Source organism: Lactuca serriola, chromosome 2, assembly GCF_051521515.1.
Source record: "Lactuca serriola cultivar US96UC23 chromosome 2, Lser_US96UC23_V15, whole genome shotgun sequence".
NCBI lineage: Eukaryota > Viridiplantae > Streptophyta > Magnoliopsida > Asterales > Asteraceae > Lactuca > Lactuca serriola.
Genome location: NC_136409.1, coordinates 120123534 through 120143535, shown reverse-complemented (window position 1 = coordinate 120143535; position 20002 = coordinate 120123534). Strand labels below are relative to the sequence as shown.

The window sequence follows — 20002 nt, the reverse complement described above, 5'->3', positions numbered from 1 at the left end:
GGCCATAAAAAGGCCAACTGCCCAAGATTAGTACCAGAAGTGCTAGTGGTGGCGCCAACTCTAGGGACCCTGCGGATCACGGATGGCCGACTGGGCAAGACAGATGCTCCAGTGGTAAGGAACTGACCCTTCCAGTTGACCGCTGAGGAGGTGTGTGCCGCAACGGATGTGGTGACAATTATGTTTTCTTTTCCCTAACTCTTATTACATGTTGGGTATGATATTTATGTTCTATGTTTGATGGGTTTTGTTTAGGATCGTTCCACGTGAACAGTATCCCAGTACATGTGTTATTTGGCTCGGGGGCTACCCGGTTATTTGTATCTCTTGTGCTCGGAAAGAGATTTATGGAGCCTTTAGGCATGTTAGATTGTCCTTTAGAGGTCGACATTGCTGACAACCGATATGTTTGGGCATCAAAGGTCTATAGAGGCTACGCTTTGAGGATGTATGATGAGCATTACCTCATGGATCTGGTTCCCATTCCTTTGTGTGAGAAAAAGGTCATCATAGGCATGGATTGGTTGAGCCCTAATGGGGGCGGTGATCGACTACGCGCAACGGTTGGTACGTGTTAGGACCCTAAATGGGGGAGAGTTGGTAATTCAGGGTCAGAGGCGATAGTGTGGACCAACATTGTGCTCAACAGCGAGAGCTAGGAGCTACCTTTAGCAGGGTTGTGTTGGGTATGTCACCTACATTATGGACACCCGAGAGGTGAGAAAGGCGACCGTGAGTGATGTGCCAGGCGTGCGGGAGTATCCAGATGTCTTCCTAGAGGATTTTCTTGGGATACCACCAGAGAGATATGTGGAGTTCAGGATCGACCTATTTCCAGGGACGGCTCCGATAGCCAAGGCACCATATCGGTTGGCTCCTCCTGAGATGCAGGACTTGTCTACATAGTTGTAAGAGATATTATACATGGGATTTATCAGCCAAATCGCCCTGGACAACCCTGGTCCTGTTTGTGAAGAAGAAGGACGGGTCGCATCGGATGTGTATAGATTCCCGGGAGCTGAACAAGGTAACAATGAAGAACCGTTACCCACTCCCGAGGCTTGATGATCTCTTCGACCAACTACAGGGGGCATCTTGGTTTTCCCATGATATATTTACGTTCAAGCTACCATCAAATGATGGTCAGAGACGAGGATTTGTTGAAGACTGCTTTCCGGACTCGCTACGGTCATTACGAGTTCGTGGTGATGCCCTTTAGGATCACCAATGCTCCTGCTGCATTCATGGATCTCATGATCCGCATACGCAGACCGATGCTGGATTGGTCTGTGATAGTCTTTATTGATGACATCTTGGTTTACTCCAAGGGCAGGAGCAGCACGAGGAGAACTTGCGAGAGGTGTTGGATACCCTGATGAGGCCAAGTTCTCAAAGTGTGTGTTCTGGTTACCCGAGGTGTAGTTTCAAAAGCACATGTTCAACCAAAAAGGTATTCTAGTTGACCCGGACAAAGTGGAGTTTATGATAAGATGGGAGGTTCTGAAGTCTCCATCCGAGATTCGGAGTTTCCTCAGTTTAGTAGGCTATTACTAGAGATTCATACAAGACTTCTCCAAGATAGCAGTACCCTTGACCCAACTGACAAAGAAGTCCATTGTATTTAGTTGGGGGCCTGAGCAACAAGCAAAATTTGAGACATTGAGGCAGAGATTGTGCGAGGCGCCTATCTTAGCCCTGCCATAGGGCGTGGACGATTTTGTAGTGGACCGCGATATGTCCATTTCGGGCTTTGGTGCAGTATTGATGGAGAGGGGGCATGTCATTGCCTACACCTCGAGGCAGCTGAAGCCTCACGAGGTAAACTACCCGATGCACGATATGGAGTTAGGGGCGGTTGTCTTCGCCTTTAAGATTTTGTGTTATTACCTCTATGGGTTTCGTTGTACCATTTACACGGACCACAAGAGTATGAGGTACCTCATGGATCAACCGATTATGAACACGAGGCAACGTCAGTCGTTAGATGTGGTGAAGGATTACAACTGTGAGATCCTTTACCACCCGGGGAAGGCCAATGTTATGGTCGATGCGCTTAGCCGCAAGGCAGTCCTGATCAGAGACATCTACTTGAGGATGATAGTGGTGACTCCACTTTTCGAGTGGATCCGAGAGGTGCGGGTCAAGGGAATGAAGGAGGAGCACCGAAAGCGTGAGCGGATAATAGGTCAGGTGGCCTCGTTTGACTATGATAGTCGTGGGCTGATAACCCTGCATGGGAGGGTCTGGGTTCCGTACTGAGGCGGACTACAACAGATTCTTATGGATAAGGCTCAGAAGTCCAGATTCTCCATCCATCCCGGGGCGATGAAGATGTACAGAGATCTTCGTCCCACTTATTGGTGGCCCTGCATGAAGCAGGATGTAGCCTGGTATGTTGAGAGATGCCTGACCAGCAGGAAGGTCAATACAGAGCACCAAAGGCCTCACGGCAAGACGTAACCGTTAGATATCCTTGTGTGGAAGTACGAGGACATTACTATGGATTTCATCACGAAGTTTCCCAGGACCGTACAGGGAGTAAATTTGATTTGGGTCATCATGGATCAGTTAACCAAGAGTGCCCATTTCATACCGATCCAGGAGAGCATCTCGACCGAGAAGTTAGCCGACATCTACATCAGAGAGGTAGTAGCTCGACACAGAGTACCAGTTTCTTTGATTTCTGACCGAGATGTACGGTTCACTTCTAGATTCTACAAGAAATTTCATGATGAGTTGGGCACTCCTCAGCACTTCATCACGTCTTTTCACCCGTAGATGGATGGTCAGAGTGAGCGGACCATACTTATTAGACTTTGGTGGTAGTTGGGATATCCTCCAGAGTGAGACTCTGGAGGATATGTTGCGAGCATGCATATTAGACTTCGGTGGTAGTTGGGATACCAACCTTCCCTTGGCGGAGTTTTCATACAATAATAGCTACCATGCGAGTATCGACCATCCTCCCTTCGAGATGTTATATGGGAGGAAGTGCAGAACTCCGATATGTTGCGGTGAGGTTAGGAAAATGGTCATGGGGTGTACCGAAGTGATAGTCAAGACGACTGAGAGAATCCAGCAGGTCTGGAGTAGGCTTCTGACTACTCAGAGTCGGCAGAAAAGTTATGCCGACAAGCGCCATTCAGACCTGGAGTTCCAGGTCGGGGATATGGTCCTTCTGAAGGTGTCACATTGGAAAGGTATCATTCACTTCAGAAAATGGGGCCAACTGGGCCCCAAGTACATCGAACCTTTCAGGGTTATAGCTCAAGTAGGCAAGGTGACGTATAGGGTGGATCTGATAGCTGAGCTGAGTCAGATCCACAACACCTTTCATGTTTCCCAACTGTGGAAGTGATTGGTAGATGACCCTGCAGTGGTGCCACTAGAGGATATACAGGTGAACGAAAGCCTAAACTACATCGAGCGACCAGTAGCCATCCTCGATAGGAAGATGAAGGCTCTGAGAAACAAGGAAGTAGAACTGGTGAAGGTACAGTGGCAGCACCATAAGGGGTCGGAATGAACATGGGATCCATAAGACGAGATAAGGGAGCATTACCCCGAGTTATTCCCGGCAGCAGCAACAGACTTCGAGGACGAAGTCTAATTCAAGTAGGGGAGATTTGTAACGTTCGGGATTTATAAGGTACTATTTTTAATTATATAAGGTTAATAGTTTTAAAAATATTTGGGCTTAGACCTTTGGGCCCTTGATATTGGGCTAAGAAGTGTCGTACATGGGGCGTATAATGCCAAGTATGCTCAGCGTACGCAAGAGACTGGAACGCAGAAGCCATGCACGTACGCCTAGCATACCAAGAGTATGCGCAACGGCATATGCAAAATCTAAAACCCTAAATTTTAGGGTTTGATCCCTATATAAAGTACCTTATGCCTTTGGTCCAGACTCCCTTTCACCCTTAGCCAACCACCACGAAAACCCTAACCCATTATTTTGTGTTCTTGTGATTTGGAATCCACTAGAGAACATTTTATTGTTGTTTTGGTGTTTAGAAGAGAAAGAAGTTTGAAGAATGAGCAAGGATTCAAAGGGAGCTTGTAGATCCAGGAGATTAGCACCATTTCTGACTCATTTGAGGTATCAACCTTCAAACTTGATCATTGAATGCTTAGATCTGATTTTGGGGTGTTTTATGTCACTTTTGAACCCCATTGTTGAGGTTGCTTGAATTTTGATAGTTTCAGAACACAAGAGCTGTCCTTTTGAGCTCTTAGAAGCACTTAGAGTCATAAAAATTGGTCCTTGATGGTTAAGCCACAACCATGCAATTGTTTGATGGTGACAAAGTTGGTTAAAGATCCAAAATCATGTTTTGACCCCAAACCATACATGCAAACCCATAAAGTTTGTGACTTTATGGATTAGGATATCCTACAGGACCTAGATCTACATTCTAGACATGAGGACTTAATGGATTAAGTCACAAATGAAACCCTAAGGAAGCTGGTCGGTACGTCGTACGTATACCCTGGTATGTTGCACGTATTGGGTCAACTTCCCATTTTGGTTAAGGCCAACATACGTTGGCCGTACGTGCCAGGTACGCCACGCATACACATGCCGAGTGTCAAACTTGGGCTTTTGGGCCTTTGAAGTTTGGGCCTGGATAGTTAGGCCCCATGGCCCACTGTGGAGTAGAGTTTCTGGGCCTAGAAATGAGATTGAGAGTATTAGGCCACTTGAAATTATTTATTTTGGGCTAAGGATTTATTGGGCTTGTGAAAAGGCTTATTTGAAGAGTTCGGCCCAATTTAGAAAATTGGGCCATTAGTGGGCCTTTAGTGGTCCATTAGTGAGATGGGAAAGATAAGATGGAATTGGGCATTGGGTATGGTCCAAATTAGACCAAGGGATAAAATGGTCATTTTACTTTAAGAAGTATTATGGATTTTGACTAAGTGTTGTTATGATAATAATAGTCGGGCAGTCATCGGAGCAGCTGTTAGATATTCCTTTTAGTGATACTCGACATTTAGCTTTACGAGGTGAGTTACCTTCTAGTAGGAGTGGGTCGAAGGCACCAATGACGACCCACTAGTATTGATTATAGTTGAGATGATTGTTTTTGTAATAATTGTCTGGTATGCCACTATATGCTATGCTTTATGTGCTAGTATGTTATGTTATTATGTGATAGTGGTAGGGGTGAAATAATCCCTGGTTACCAGTTAAAAGAGACTAAAGGGGTAGGCCAACACCCAAATATGCAAGGTAGTATATGACTTATATGTATGCGCTAAGGTTTTATGTGGTAGTGGTAAGGGTGAAATAGTCCCCCGGTTACCAGTTGAAAGAGACCGAAGGGGTAGACCAGCAACCAAATATGTTAGGCAGTTATTTGTTGAAAGAGACCGAAGGGGAGGCCATCACCTAGATATGCTAGACGGTTACCGGTTGAAAAAGACCGAAGGGATAGGTCAGCAACCAGATATGCTAGGCATTATGTGAATATTTGGTACGTGGTATGATGGGGGAACTCACTGAGCTTTGTGCTTACGATTTTCAGGTTTGGTTTCAGGTACTTCTTCCTCAAAGCGAATGGAGCCGACATGACCGCAACACATCACACCACTATTTTCCGCACTATGATGTTCTTGGGATTTGGTCTCTGATATTATTTTGTGATGACATGTTTTGATGATGGTTACACTGGTTTAGATATGAGTAGCACTATCATGTTTTCAGACAAATATTTATAATTATCAAACAAAAATGAAAAATTTGGTTCGTGATTTTGAGATGTTACATGTAGATGCAAGGATAAGTAGATAACAATTCTTAAGAGAAAATGGTAATATATTATCATTTAAATTTACATTAATTTTTATTTTTGGTACACTAAATTGAGAAAAGGGGCAAAAGAAGTATTAAGAAAAGAAAACTATATGTTCGAATGAGAGAAAAAGTAAACTAATGAAGGTCTTATATTCAAGTAAAATTCATATTGATGCACTCATTTCATCCATATCAAATATAAAATGGAATATTTGAAAGTTGTAACATTTATGGTACCAAGATATAGGCGTTTGAAGAAAATGATGACCTGTTATAATACCATGAGGCTATACATATTTTTAGTTGTTGAGATGTGATCTCAACTTTTGAAACAACCTAAATATCCACCATGAGCAAAAATTTATCAAAGTCTGTGAGGAGCATGATTGATAATAAAGAAGGTTACAATCATCATTGGTGTCTACGATGTTTTTCAAATTGCTTATAAGTAGGAAAGTTTCACTGCACCAAATTTGGAACCAAATTATCATCTTTCACCAGTAATACCATTAACACCATAAACAAAGTCACATAATCTTTCGAGTAGAAAATGAGCACTTCCTTATTGAATAGGGTAGCATGATACAAATATAGTTTAATGTATTAAGGTAAATACAATATTTCCATTCGTTCATATATATTTCAATAGTTTTTGAACTTGTTCGTCATAACTTTAAGCAGGTGTAGATAATAGATCTTCCAAGTAATTGAAACTAAAGAGTTTAACAAAGCTAGTTATGAATGCCATTTTCAGTCTTACAAACCCATAATGATTTGCATGTAATATAAGTGCAAGATAAACTTCACCAATTATTTGCAACTATTTCAATTTTCTATATCAGACAAAAGCATAAAATTGTATTTTTTTTTCATTGAATTTCATATTTTACAACAACTATAAACGTGGTATCTTCATGTTATTCGTTACCATGTTCGATTGAAGGACATTAATTGAATACAGAAACTAAGAATAAAATGAAGGCTCAAAATAAAAAATAAAAAAAAGTTGGAATAACGGAAGAACATATCCATAACATGAATACAATTTACCAGTTGAGATCTTTTGTCTTTTGGTTTTTATTCTGCAAGGCTGAAATATTTGATTTTTTAATATAGAAAGCATATGGAAGTATCATCCAAGAATTGAAAACAACATCAAGAGTTAAGTGAAAAACAACAATAGTTGTGATGAAGCAATATTCTCACACTGCGGCCATCGGCGGAAACACCGGGCAGTGTAACGTCATTTCTTGTATCATAGTTATCAACTTCCTGAAAACACATGCATTTTAAAATATGTCAACATAAAGTTGGTGAGTTCACAGATTTTGACTCCATATGAAATAACACTTTTTCTCAAGTTCAAAAAGTGTAGTTTTAAAAGTATCAATTTGACTCTCAAACATTTAGTATATATATCCTAGGTATAATAGTTTACTTACCAAATAAGTATATACCTATAAGTCTTATATATTATAAATATAATTTTTTGTAATTCCATACAAACTAAGTTGCTACTTATAAAACTTATTTCAATTCTATACGAGTAAAACCGCTACGTATAAATCTATTTGAATTCTATACGAGTAAGTAGAATATGTATAGTTGTCTACTTAATATACAAGTAGTATACCTACCAGATTTTTATACTTAGAATATAAGTCCTTGGGAAACTTATACTTTCATACTTGTATATCCACAAAGTATAATGCTTCTAACAATTTACTACCATGAGCCTGTAACCGCTGCTATGACATAATACCTCTGATAAAACCCACTCATGATTTCAATGAGGACAACCTACTCATGATTTCCATGAAGAACACTGCACGCTTCATCAACGCCGGAACAATAAACAAATAAAAGGATAGATCGTCACTCGCTAATGTTTGATTGTAGCTAGCAATCACGAGTGGGGTTGTTAACCCGTATACTAATTATACATGACTTCCTCGCTCACACAGGATTAACGGTTACAGTTCAGAGGATTTCTGCTAAGATCCCCAATCTTAGTTGATGAATACAATTACTCATGTAGACTTCAACGGCTTCCTATAGCTCTAACAACAAAAGCATTTTTTTGTCTAAAACCCTAAGTTGTTAGACTATACTTTTAAACATTACTCCTAAGTTCATATTACTTTAGGCAGTACAACAACTATAACTTGAGGAAAAACAAGGTTTTATCATAAAAGCAATGACAATATATAACATACCAAGTTTTATCTTGTCATAAAACCAAAAATAACAACATATAGCATACCAAGTTTTATCTTGACATAAAAACCAATAATAACAACATACTTTATAAATTAACATATAGAACTTCCGAATATATATATATATATATATATATATATATATATATATATATATATATATATATATATATATATATATATATATAGAATCCTAAGTATAACTCAAGATCTACATTAGTATAATAACATACTAACAAGTTGATAATAGTTGTATATATTCAAAATATTATATTTAAACAACTATATCCCAATTAATATAACTATCTACGTTGATACTAATATACTATCATATAGACATAATATTAACATATATACTATATTTAGCATGTGTTTTCCCCCAAAATTATAAAAAAGTGGGGCCGTGAAACTCACTTTACTAGTGTGCTTTGGCTGTATCTAACTAAAAACGTTCAGCGGTTTACGATCACCGGGCTCAGGATGCAAGATGGCTTCAACAAAGGACAGAGGAGAGAAAAAGAAATGGTATAAGGAGAGAGGATGCTGGACTTTCACGTCGTGACCTTGAGGTTCACGTCATGAATTTGAGCTCCATCATCTCGTAGTCTTGCCATTTGGGTCCTAGCTTCGGAAGGTGTCACGATTCTAGTTTAACGTAGTGTCTTTTATGTTCACATCGTGAGGATTCAACACCTCACTCCCGTAGAATTCACACGTGTTTTGTAGCCTCAAAGTGTGCCCCAGACTACTTTCACGTCGTGAATCCAGACAACTAGGGTTTTCTACCACGTGTCATGCTCTAAGACAGCTGGATCTTCGGAAGGTCGTGACTTTTGCATACGAACTCTGTTTTTTGACGTTCTTTATATCCACGCGTAGGTAATTCCGAGTACTAAATATTTCTTTTAGATTCCAAGAGCTATTTATAAGTATATTTTAAAATCCTATTGTCATAAGGATCTATAGCGTTAGAATTTATCATAACTTCTTCACGCGAAGTCAGATTTAGACGTTCTCTATATTTTTGGAATCGTATGGACGTATACTTTGATTTATACTATAAAGTATGTATGAATTTTCATATTTGCATTAGAATTATCATGAAATACATAGTAAGTTTACTACATTACTTGTTTGACAAAATCACATTACATGATTGGTATAATCGCATGTGATTGTTATTGACCTAATTTTGACTTTTGTTACAAATACATACCTAAAAAGCAATATGTAGAACAGGAAACTAAAAATCGGGATAAAGCTTGGTCCATCTATATGTGGAACCATCCTCAATCCATAGGTGGTGAAAGTACAGTGCTATAATAGAGATCTGAAATTGACTAGTTACATATGGCATATGTTTAAACAAATGGAAAGAAATTCATCTCCAAGAACGAACCATAAGTTAAAAGAATAAGCTAACAATGGATGAATCGTGAGTGACTTACGCGGAAAAAAATTGTTAGACTTCAAATCAGTAGAAAACTTAAATCATCGGTCTTGAAATCTACCATTTCAAGAAACCCACCAGCAACCTACAGTTGAAAACATACGTGACAAAAATTTACGAAGGAAACAAAACAATAACATAAAAATGATAGTGAATCGTCTCTTTTTTAGAACTCTTAGTGAAAGCTGGAAGAAAGCATGGATTCAAGTAGGAGTTTGTTGGAATAACAAATGGAAAAAGAATATCACTTATGATTATAACCTTAATGTAGCCATCATTGTCTCTCCCAATTACAATCACAAGTCCCTTATATCTACAAACAAAATTACAAGGAAGAAAATGTAAAAAGAAAATAACTAAAAAAAAGTTAAAATGTGCAACTGATGATACATTATACATACTCATGTGTCACAACATTAGGAACTTCAAAACCGTTCTCCATGTATCCAACATTTCAAAGCCCACCGGTGCTTCAATTTGGCTTTAAAAATAATCACAAACAAGAATGAGAGTATCGGTGATAAGTACCTACATGAGAAAAAAAAATTAGTATAAATTAAACAAAATATAAGCAGAAATGATGAGAATCAATGATTTACTTTTCAAGAAATTTATGGTTCAAAAGCATAATCATGGGATTAAAGAAAAAGATGTTGGAAAATTAAGTATGATAGACTCAAAATCAGACAATATCATCCCTGATGTTTGAAGATTGATTTGTGCTTCAAGATAGTTTGCCTAATATATTCTTTAGCATATCCATCTATGGTTTGTGTTGCTAGAAAGTTGTTATAATGGTGACTGTTTGTGGGGCCGGATATCTTGTGAGTTTTATCATCGTGATATGGATTCCAAATATCATTATTAAAATATTGTTGAGATCTATCATTGAACTTAGGAAATATGTCATGGATTCTACTTTGGCTCCCATTTCTTCTGCAATTAGATCAAGAACAAATTGATTTGTATATCACAACGAAGACATGAAGTGAATCTAATTCTATATTGTTTAAATGGGGTTTCAGTGTAAATTAACTTTCTTCTCATTTTGTGAAAATGGTAAAACACTACCATAATTGATCTGAGACAAATTGTAAGCATCATATTTGAAAAAATATCAAGTACAATAGCATTTTCAACCACCATTTGTGAAAAAAAGTAAAAGAAAGTAATGAAAATGGGATTTTTTTTATTATAAAGCATATAGAGTATGATGACTCCTTTTTCTTTTTGCAAATTATAGCGTACCTTTGACATTTAAAAAAAAATATATTATTTACTTGCTATAGTGGAAAATCAAGTGATACAAATCGAGAACTGAAGAACACACACAAAGACACATGAAAATGGTAATTTATAAAATCAACTATAAGCATTGAACAAATCGAGATGAATGCAAATAAAAACCTAAATCGGATCAATGAACAAATTTCACTATTGAGTTAATTTAATCTACCTTAGAAAGAATCGTGGGTGTAGATCCATTGCAGATTTCATGGTGTTCTTTTTCCACTGATACTTTCCCAAAGCCCACAATTTAAAAGAATTAGGGTAAGTAAAGGAAAAAGTTAAAAATCAACAGCCTGACAAACAATTATGGTAATGTAGAAGCATTGCAGGTTTTGTGGTTTTCCTTTCGTATCATATTCCTGATCTGACTAAGTTCGTCGTCGACATATGGGGATGAAATTGCTTTCGGAGATGAATTTGAGAGATAATGAAAGACCACCAATGATTTTCATTGCATATTTCAGATTAAATTGAATAAGAAAGAGTTCTGGTGAAAGATGTGATCGAAGATAGATAAGAAGGATTTAGATGAATACAATGGAATACATAAGAAATTAAAACATGTATCAACTTCACACCTCCAAACCAGCTATCAAAAGCTAAACCATAAACCATTGGCTTGAAACTATCATTATTCATAAGTTGTGATGAGATTTAATATATATATATATATATATATATATATATATATATATATATATATATATATATTATGTGATATGTAAAAGAGATAATTTCTTTTGTGCGATTAGAGCTGGAAAATATGTACTACGGAAAATCAACCAACATGTTACCAACCGAACCAAAAATATTTGTAACCAGTATTTTTGGTAGTCAATATGTTTGGTTGGTAGTTCCATACAAATTGCATAATCTTGATACAATAGTGGTACAAAGTTTTTAGTACCACGGTAATACCATTGTAACACTCCAAAAATCACACTAATTTAAAATTTTTCACAAAAATCAACCATTCTTCAGCCTTGTTTACAAAATAGTCATTGTTTCAAAAGTACTAGTTCAAATCAGAGTCTTTTTCCCAAGATCCAGTGACAAAACAGGAAGTTGTGTACGCTCATGCCTTCGCCTTCCCTCAGAAGTACCTGAAACTATAAATTAAAATTGTAAGCCAAAGCTTAGTGAATTTCCCCCAAAGTACCATCACACAACATATAATCAAACAGATAACGGGTCCACAATCTCCTGGTTGGATTACCCATGGCCCACAACCTTACTGTTGGAATGCACCGACACACAACCTTATGTTTGGAATGCCTAATACATAATGGGTCCATAACCACCTAGTTGGATTACCCCTGGCCCATAACCTTCCAGTTGGAATGCCCTAGCCCACAACCTTACGGTTGGAATGCTGCAGATGGTTGACTTACAACACAAAGCAGTATAGTCTTAACCCCACCATACCATGTCGACATGCGCATAAAAAATAACAGATAATCATATAACCAGTTACATACTAGCAGACACAACTACACATTATTAATGTATAGCAACGTCCTAGATATCAGGATACATAACCAAAGGGGTCGGTATTGGTGACTTTGACCCCAAGAACAGTGAGGAAACTCATCTTACAATCCGAATGATAGTTAATAAGGTCCCAGCTTCGAATCTCCGTTGTACCTGTCACCTACCCATCAACAGTGACCAATTCTCAAACACAATCCAAAATATCTGAAATACCCTTAATTAAACATAGACAAAATCCTGGTCAAAGTCAACATCCCTTAATGTTAAATGTCCATCCTTACGTCGTGACCAGACCTTGGTCATCTTATGATAGTCCACTTGGTCCGATTCCAACTCGTCTCGACCCAACCTAGCAAACTCAGTCAAAGAAGTCACCTGAGTTGACATCACGACCTGAGCACCGACTTTCATATTGTGAGCTCCAAGGATCTTAACAGAAAACGGGTGTTATTCAAATCTAATGCAATGAGATTTTATGTCTCACATCGTGAGCACCGTCTGGAACTGAAAGTCACTACTTTAACTCCTTATTCTATTAATTCCTGGAATCCATCTCATCTAGAAGTTAAAGAGGACTCCTAAAGTCCATAAAAATGCATCCTTATTCTAGGTCAAAAGTGAAGAAATATGGTTCTAACTCTCATGAATGTCTCTTAAACCTCACCAACTTTCAGATCTGGACAATATGATGATCAAGGAACTCTTAAAATCCATAAAATTGCAAAGTTTATGGATTTACTTCACTCAAGCATACTTAACATGAAGGAAAGTGCACAAAATCCTAGATCTACCTATGATATGCAATAAAGTTTAAATATTTGATACTTATAAAGGTCCGAACGCAAGAAGACGTCATGATAATGTTGCTAATTTGCCCAATCCACTAACAGATTACTCCTTTCCTCTTATTCTCTCCTTCTTTAAGCTAGAAATGCCACCAAAATGGCTAAGAACTTCAAGGATGATAAATCTTAGGGTCCTCTGGGGCTTAGAGTGTGAGGGAGGCGGAGGGTGAACAACCCTAGCCCCCTGTTTCCTTTAAATACCAAAAAAAATAGGTTTTTTGGTTCTCATACTGCTCTCACGTCATAAGCATTGGATTGCTCATGTCGGGATACTCAAAATGATGTGCGGGTCCAAATTACTCCTCACGACGTGAGCAAGCATTCTTTACGTTGTGAGAATGGCCAAAATTGAAAACTTTTAACTTAATAATAATAATAATAATAATAACAACAATAATAATAATAATAATAATAATAATAATAATAATAATAATAATAATAATAATATGCACCTGACCCGAGTGTTACAACCATATCAACCAATTCATTATATATATATATATATATATATATATATATATATATATATATATATATATATATATATAATAAGCTTTGATATTAGCAGTTACTATATTAGTAAATTTGAAGTTTAAACTCATGTTGGTTTGTCCTATGTTTCTTTAACTGTTATTAACTTTTAAACTTATGGTTGAACTTAAAAAATCATTTTGGATCAAACTTCAATCCACCACAATTACAAACCTCTAATTTACAAGAACCCCCTCATTCATGTTTAACATGGAAATCTTCATTCATAAAACCTTTCATACATTATGGTATATACTATAATCAACATATACCAACCGAGATTATTGGTACCATACAAGTTAGTATCGACTATATTTATACGGTACTGGTAAAAAAAACTATTATAATTGGTACAGTACACAGTTTAAGGGAAAAAAATATATGGTACCATAAACCAATTTCACCCCTACGTGCTATAATTAACTATTAACATAATCAAAACATATATATATATATATATATATATATATATATATATATATATATATATATATATATATATATATATATATATATATATATATATATAATTCACCAACTTAAAAACATGGAGTTTTCATTTTTATATTTCTTTACTTTAATCGAAAAGAAAATCATAAGAAATATAAAAGAATCAAAGCACAATGAAAGAATAAAAACACAAAGGTAAAAATAATTACCCTGTCCCCATATACTAAAAAGTAAAAAAGAACGATCATTATGAGAGAGTTGCACATATTAGATAATCAGATCCAAACTACAAACCCAAACAGTACTTGTAATAATCAAGTATATTGCTTATTTGTATCTGGCGTACAAGCCCATGCTTCCTTTTTGTTATACTTTAAAGCCCAAGACTTCAATTTCATCTCCACATTAGATTTCTATTTTTATTCGGAGAATGATTATTATTAGTAACCCACTGTAGGATATTTTTGTTAGTTTAGTCTAGCTAACACCATCATCGTTCATATCTACCTTCTACACCTTAGATTTGTGTTCGTTTCCGACCTACAACCTCTGATATGTGCACCGACCAACGACCTCCGACCTCACAAAAACACTAGAAAACACGTCGTTCTCTATTTTCTTTGGTGCTCTAACATTGACGAACACCTTTTCCCGACGAGGATCTACTACCTACCTCTAGACCAGGGGCGAAGGCACCAGGGGGGTTGCCGGGTGTTCTGCCCCCCCCCCCCCCCCCCCCCCCCCCAATCTCTTTTCATTTTTTGCTATATTATAAGCCCTCTGATAGAAAAATTAGCTCATATCCATTAATTAACTTTGTTTCATTGTTTGAGCCCCTGCCACTTTTAAAAAACAATTATTTTATATATTATACAAATAATAAAATGAGTCAAGACATGAGAATTATGAGGGCCCATCCCCATGTCTATTTTACAATCACCATCTCACCATATATATATATATATATATATATATATATATATATATATATATATATATATATATATATATATATATATATATATATATATATATTATTCAATTGATTATTAGATATGATCGTATGAATCAATACCCACACCAAAATACCCTATTTGTTTAATAAAAAAAGGGTTTGTTAATCGACGCTTCATCAAGGATCAACTTTCAATCGCAGCTATTGTTATTTATCGAAGTGGTTAAATTTGTTTTTCGGCAACACTGTTACAATGATTTCAGTTATTTAATTAAGTAGGTAAATTTTATTTTTTATTGCATGTTTTATTTATTGTTATTTGTAATTAATAATTTAATTATGATTTTATAATTTGGTTTATTATAATTATAAATTTATAGGATAAATAATGAGCAAGAAAAGAACTATCGATTCTTTTTTCAAACGAACAGAGGATGTGCATGACCCACAATTGCATCCGGTTAGTGATAATATTGAAGAAGATGTTCAAAATACACACCCACAACCTGATTGGTATAGTAACATTGAAGAGCCCAATAATATTGAACATGAAAAAAATAATATGTTAGATTCTTTGATTCGTGATCCAGGAGAACGGCCTTCAATCTTAAGTTATCCAAGTAACCAGCGTGATGAGATTAGACGGTTATATATTAAACTTGGACCATACCAATTACAAAAAGTAAAGTATCCATTCAGTCCTAGTGGTCCAAGAGGATCTATGCGCAATTTTCAACAAGCTTGGTTCAAGAATTTTTGGTGGTTGGAATATTCTGAGAAAAAAGATGCTGCATTTTGCCTCCCTTGCTTCCTTTTCAATAAAAAACCTATTGGCAAATTCGGGTCAGATACATTTACCGTATCAGGGTTTAATAAATGGAAAAAGGTAAATTGTGGTAAAGATTGTGCTTTCATTGTACATGAAGGTAAGAGTCCAGCCTCAGCGCATAATTTTTCTGTTAGGTGCTATGAAGATCTAAAAAACCAATTATGTCACATAGAGAATGTGATAGAGAAGCAAACGACTCAACAGGTTATGGACAACAAACTACGCCTTAAAGTTTCTATTGAAGCCATTAAATGGCTCACGTTTCAAGGATGTGCTTTAAGAGGTCATGATGAACGACCGAACTCAAGAAATCAAGGGAATTTTCATGAATTAATAAAGTTCCTTGCTTCTTATAACAAGATTGTTGCTGATGTTGTGTTAGAAAATGCTCCTCAAAATGGAAAGTACACATCACCAGATATCCAAAAAGAAATTTTACATGTTTTAGCTACAAATGTACAAAAAGCAATTCGTGATGAAATCGGGATGTCAAAATTTTGTTTAATAGTTGATGAGTCTCAAGATGAATCTAAGAAAAAGAAAATGGCTATTGTCGTGAGATTTGTTGACCAAGATGGGCATGTCAAAGAAAGATTTTTGGACTTAATTCATGTTAAAGACACGACTTCATTGACCTTGAAAAATGAGATATTATGTTCTTTATCTTATCATAAACTTAGTGTTCAAGATATTCGGGGTCAAGGATATGATGGGGCTAGTAACATGCGTGGAGAATGGAATGGGTTGCAAGCTTTATTATTAAAGGAATGTCCATATGCTTATTATATACATTGTTTTGCACATCAACTACAATTGGCTCTAGTTGCAGCGTCTAAAGATGTGACTGAGGTACATAACTTCTTTAAAACCTTAAACTTTGTAGTTAATGTCATATCTTCTTCTTCCAAACGTAATGATCAATTGCAAGATGCTCAAATTGCTGAAATTTCTCATTTAACTGAGGTTGGAGATATTGAGAGTGGAAAAGGCATAAATCAAATGCAAACATTGCAGAGGCCTGGTGATACTTGGTGGAGCTCTCATTTCAAATCAATATGCAGTTTCATGAGATTGTTTGGTCCATCTTGTATAGTATTGAATGATATTGCTATAAAAGGCTCTACATCTTCTCAAAGAGGTGATGCGGCATATGCACTTACACATGCCTTATCATTCGATTTTGTCATTGTTATGCACATGATGAAAGAAATAATGGGGATAACTGACAAGCTTTGCCAAACTTTACAACAAAAATCTATTGATATTGTTAATGCTTTATCCTTGGTTTCAACAACAAAAATATTGATTCAAAAGTTGAGAGATGAAGGTTGGCAATCGCTTTTGGACCAAGTGGTTTCTTTTTGTGAGAAAAATAGCATTCTTGTCCCTAACATGAATGAAACTTATAGATATGTAATTCGCCAACGTCATGAAAAAGACAATATAACCACAGAGCATCACTATCGAGTTGAAGTATTCATTGCTGCTATTGATAGTCAGTTGCAAGAGTTGAACTCTAGATTTAATGAGTCTGCAACAGAGCTTCTCCATCTCAGAATTATGCTAGATCCAAGAAAATCCTTAAATGTTGAGGATATATGTAAATTGGCAACATCATATTATCCTATGGACTTTACGGAGCACGAAAGGAATTTGTTGAAACTTGAGTTACAACATTATGAACTAGATGTGCAAAATCACCCACAATTGAAAAATTCTTTTACAATTTCTAAGTTGTGTAGAGGCCTACATGAAACATGAAAATCTGGTACTTATCCTTTGCTTGACAGATTGATTCGTCTTGTATTGACTCTCCCTGTTTCTACCGTGACATCTGAAAGAGCATTGTCAGCAATGAAAATTGTGAAAACACGACTTCAAAATACCATGAATGATGATTTTCTTAAAAGTTGTTTGCTTGTTAACATCGAGAGAGAGAGATTGCTGATATATTTCCTACGGGTGATATTATAGATAATTTCTATTCCATTAAACAAAGACGAGCACAACTTAAAGTGCATAAGGTACTACTTCTTTATGTTTATATATATATATATATATATATATATATATATATATATATATATGTATTAATATATATATATATATATATATATATATATATATTAATTTTGTAAAATGAACCATATGTATCTATGTTATAATTACTTATTTTAATACTTGCAGGTTAATGGATGAATATGAGTCGATGCTTTTAGTTAGTTGACAACATTTGAAGATTCAGACTAATGGAGACAAATTTTTAATTCTTTGTCAGTTTTTTTAAAAAAAATTTAGACTTATTACTTTATGCGGGTATAACATTATATTTTAATATATTATTACGATGTCAGCCCCCCTTAATCTTATATCCTGGCTCCGCCCCTGCTCTAGACTTACTACCAGCCCCTCCAGATATGCTTTTGATTCCTCCAAATCTACTTCCGATTTCTCATGATTTCGTCTTCGATTGTATCTAGCTACCTTGTTTATTTCCGACCACCAAGATCCTTTCATCTGCCACAACCGTCTTCTCTGTTAACCATTAGAGATCGGTACACCATTGTTTGCATTAAATCTCTTCCTCTCCTTCAGCCACTTCTGTGACGGCTAACAGAGATCAAGATCCCTAATACTTTTTCGATCACATTTCCTTTTAAACTATCAATAATCACAGCAGATTTCAAATCAGATATGAGTATGAGTATGCAATGATTTTCTAGTGACGTCTTATGAGGAGGTGTTCCATCGAGATGCTCTGAGAATGATTTAGAGTTACCGGTAAGTTCAACACAAACATGTGTGTTATTTGGTCACGATTTCCGGCAGAAGGAAGTGTTGAAGGATCGACGGGAAATGCGTGAGATTTGTTTTTGTGAGTATTTTTTTCAAGAGATTATGTTTAAAATGCAAAAAGCGAGTTTGAAGTTATTGCTCTTTAATGATGTTTTTTATATGCTCAAACAGTGTGCCAGATATCAATTTTTTACTTTGCTTCGGTTGAGAGTTTATCATTTCCAAGAAGCTGCACATAATTAAAAAAATTGTATGTATTTTTTTTCCACAATTTACTTTTCGGTTTACATAGACTTAGTGGATAAATCAGCAACAAGTTGTGCCGCAACCCTTTTTTGGATGACAAAACTAATTCTTTTAAAAACAACATCTATAGATCTTGGAGTCATAACATTACAATGCATCACCCGTTGGAATCTATTGAGTAGCTACACAACTTCTGACGCAAGGAAACCGAAAGTATCAAATGCAAAGGGTATAAACATGTGTTGATTTTCCATGCACGCTTTCTCATGTTGTGCCACTTTGCTTGATGCAGCTTTTAAAGCAGCTTGCCCGACCATGAAAACTCCACTCCCCAAACCCACAAGAGGGGAAACTCCTGTTAGATCCATGCATGCATGTTTTCCTCCAGCCCATCCAAATACTAAAACATCAGCTGGTCTAAGTGTTGATCTTCCTTCCAATGGGTCAGTCAGAAAGTTTACAGGTGCCTCTTTCTTGGCAGAAACCCCAATGCATCTAAATATGTCAAAAAAACATCTCAGGCATTAATTCATAAATTATATAAGCTTTAAGTTAACGATAAAATACATATTAATAGTAAGCAAACTTTTATTATGAGATTGATTATATGGAACTTAAATAATAAATACTATCTAGCTTTAAAATTTGGCATACAAGGTGTTGGATAAAATGCTTCAAAATATTAGTAAAATTTTACGCTATGAATACATGTCTAAACTGATGTATTAACTGTGAATGAGAGTCCTAAACTTGTGTATTAAATTGTGAATTATAAACAAATCATTATATTAACATGGTGTATTCGGTTGTGATATTTGTGTTTCAAACTGTGAATTGACTAAATTAAGATGTGACTTTGCTATTTAAACTGTGAGCTGACTAAATTAAGTTGTGAATTTTGTGTATTAAATAATGATTTTTTTTAAGTTGTGAATTTACTGTATTAAGAGTTTTAAATTGATAATGTGGCAGTGAAATGCATACTTTCTATGTAATAAACTGTGAATTTATTGCATTAAGTTGTGATTTTTGTGTTTTAAAGTATGAATTGACTGTATTAAACCATCAATTTTCTATTTGAAACGTGAATTTGCTATATT

At 35.9% G+C, this 20002-nt stretch overlaps 1 protein-coding gene across 1 annotated transcript; it reads left to right on the top strand.

The window, feature by feature from the left end:
• Positions 1-15419: 15419 nt before the first annotated feature.
• Positions 15420-17621, top strand: LOC145089516 (uncharacterized). The gene has a single exon (XM_079027944.1). The coding sequence runs from the start codon at positions 15420-15422 to the stop codon at positions 17619-17621; it is 2202 nt and encodes a 733-aa protein (XP_078884070.1).
• Positions 17622-20002: the final 2381 nt, after the last annotated feature.

Excerpts from the sequence above, each read along its gene's own strand:
- LOC145089516 (XM_079027944.1), top strand. The coding sequence starts at position 15,420 with ATGAGCAAGAAAAGAACTATCGATTCTTTTTTCAAACGAACAGAGGAT.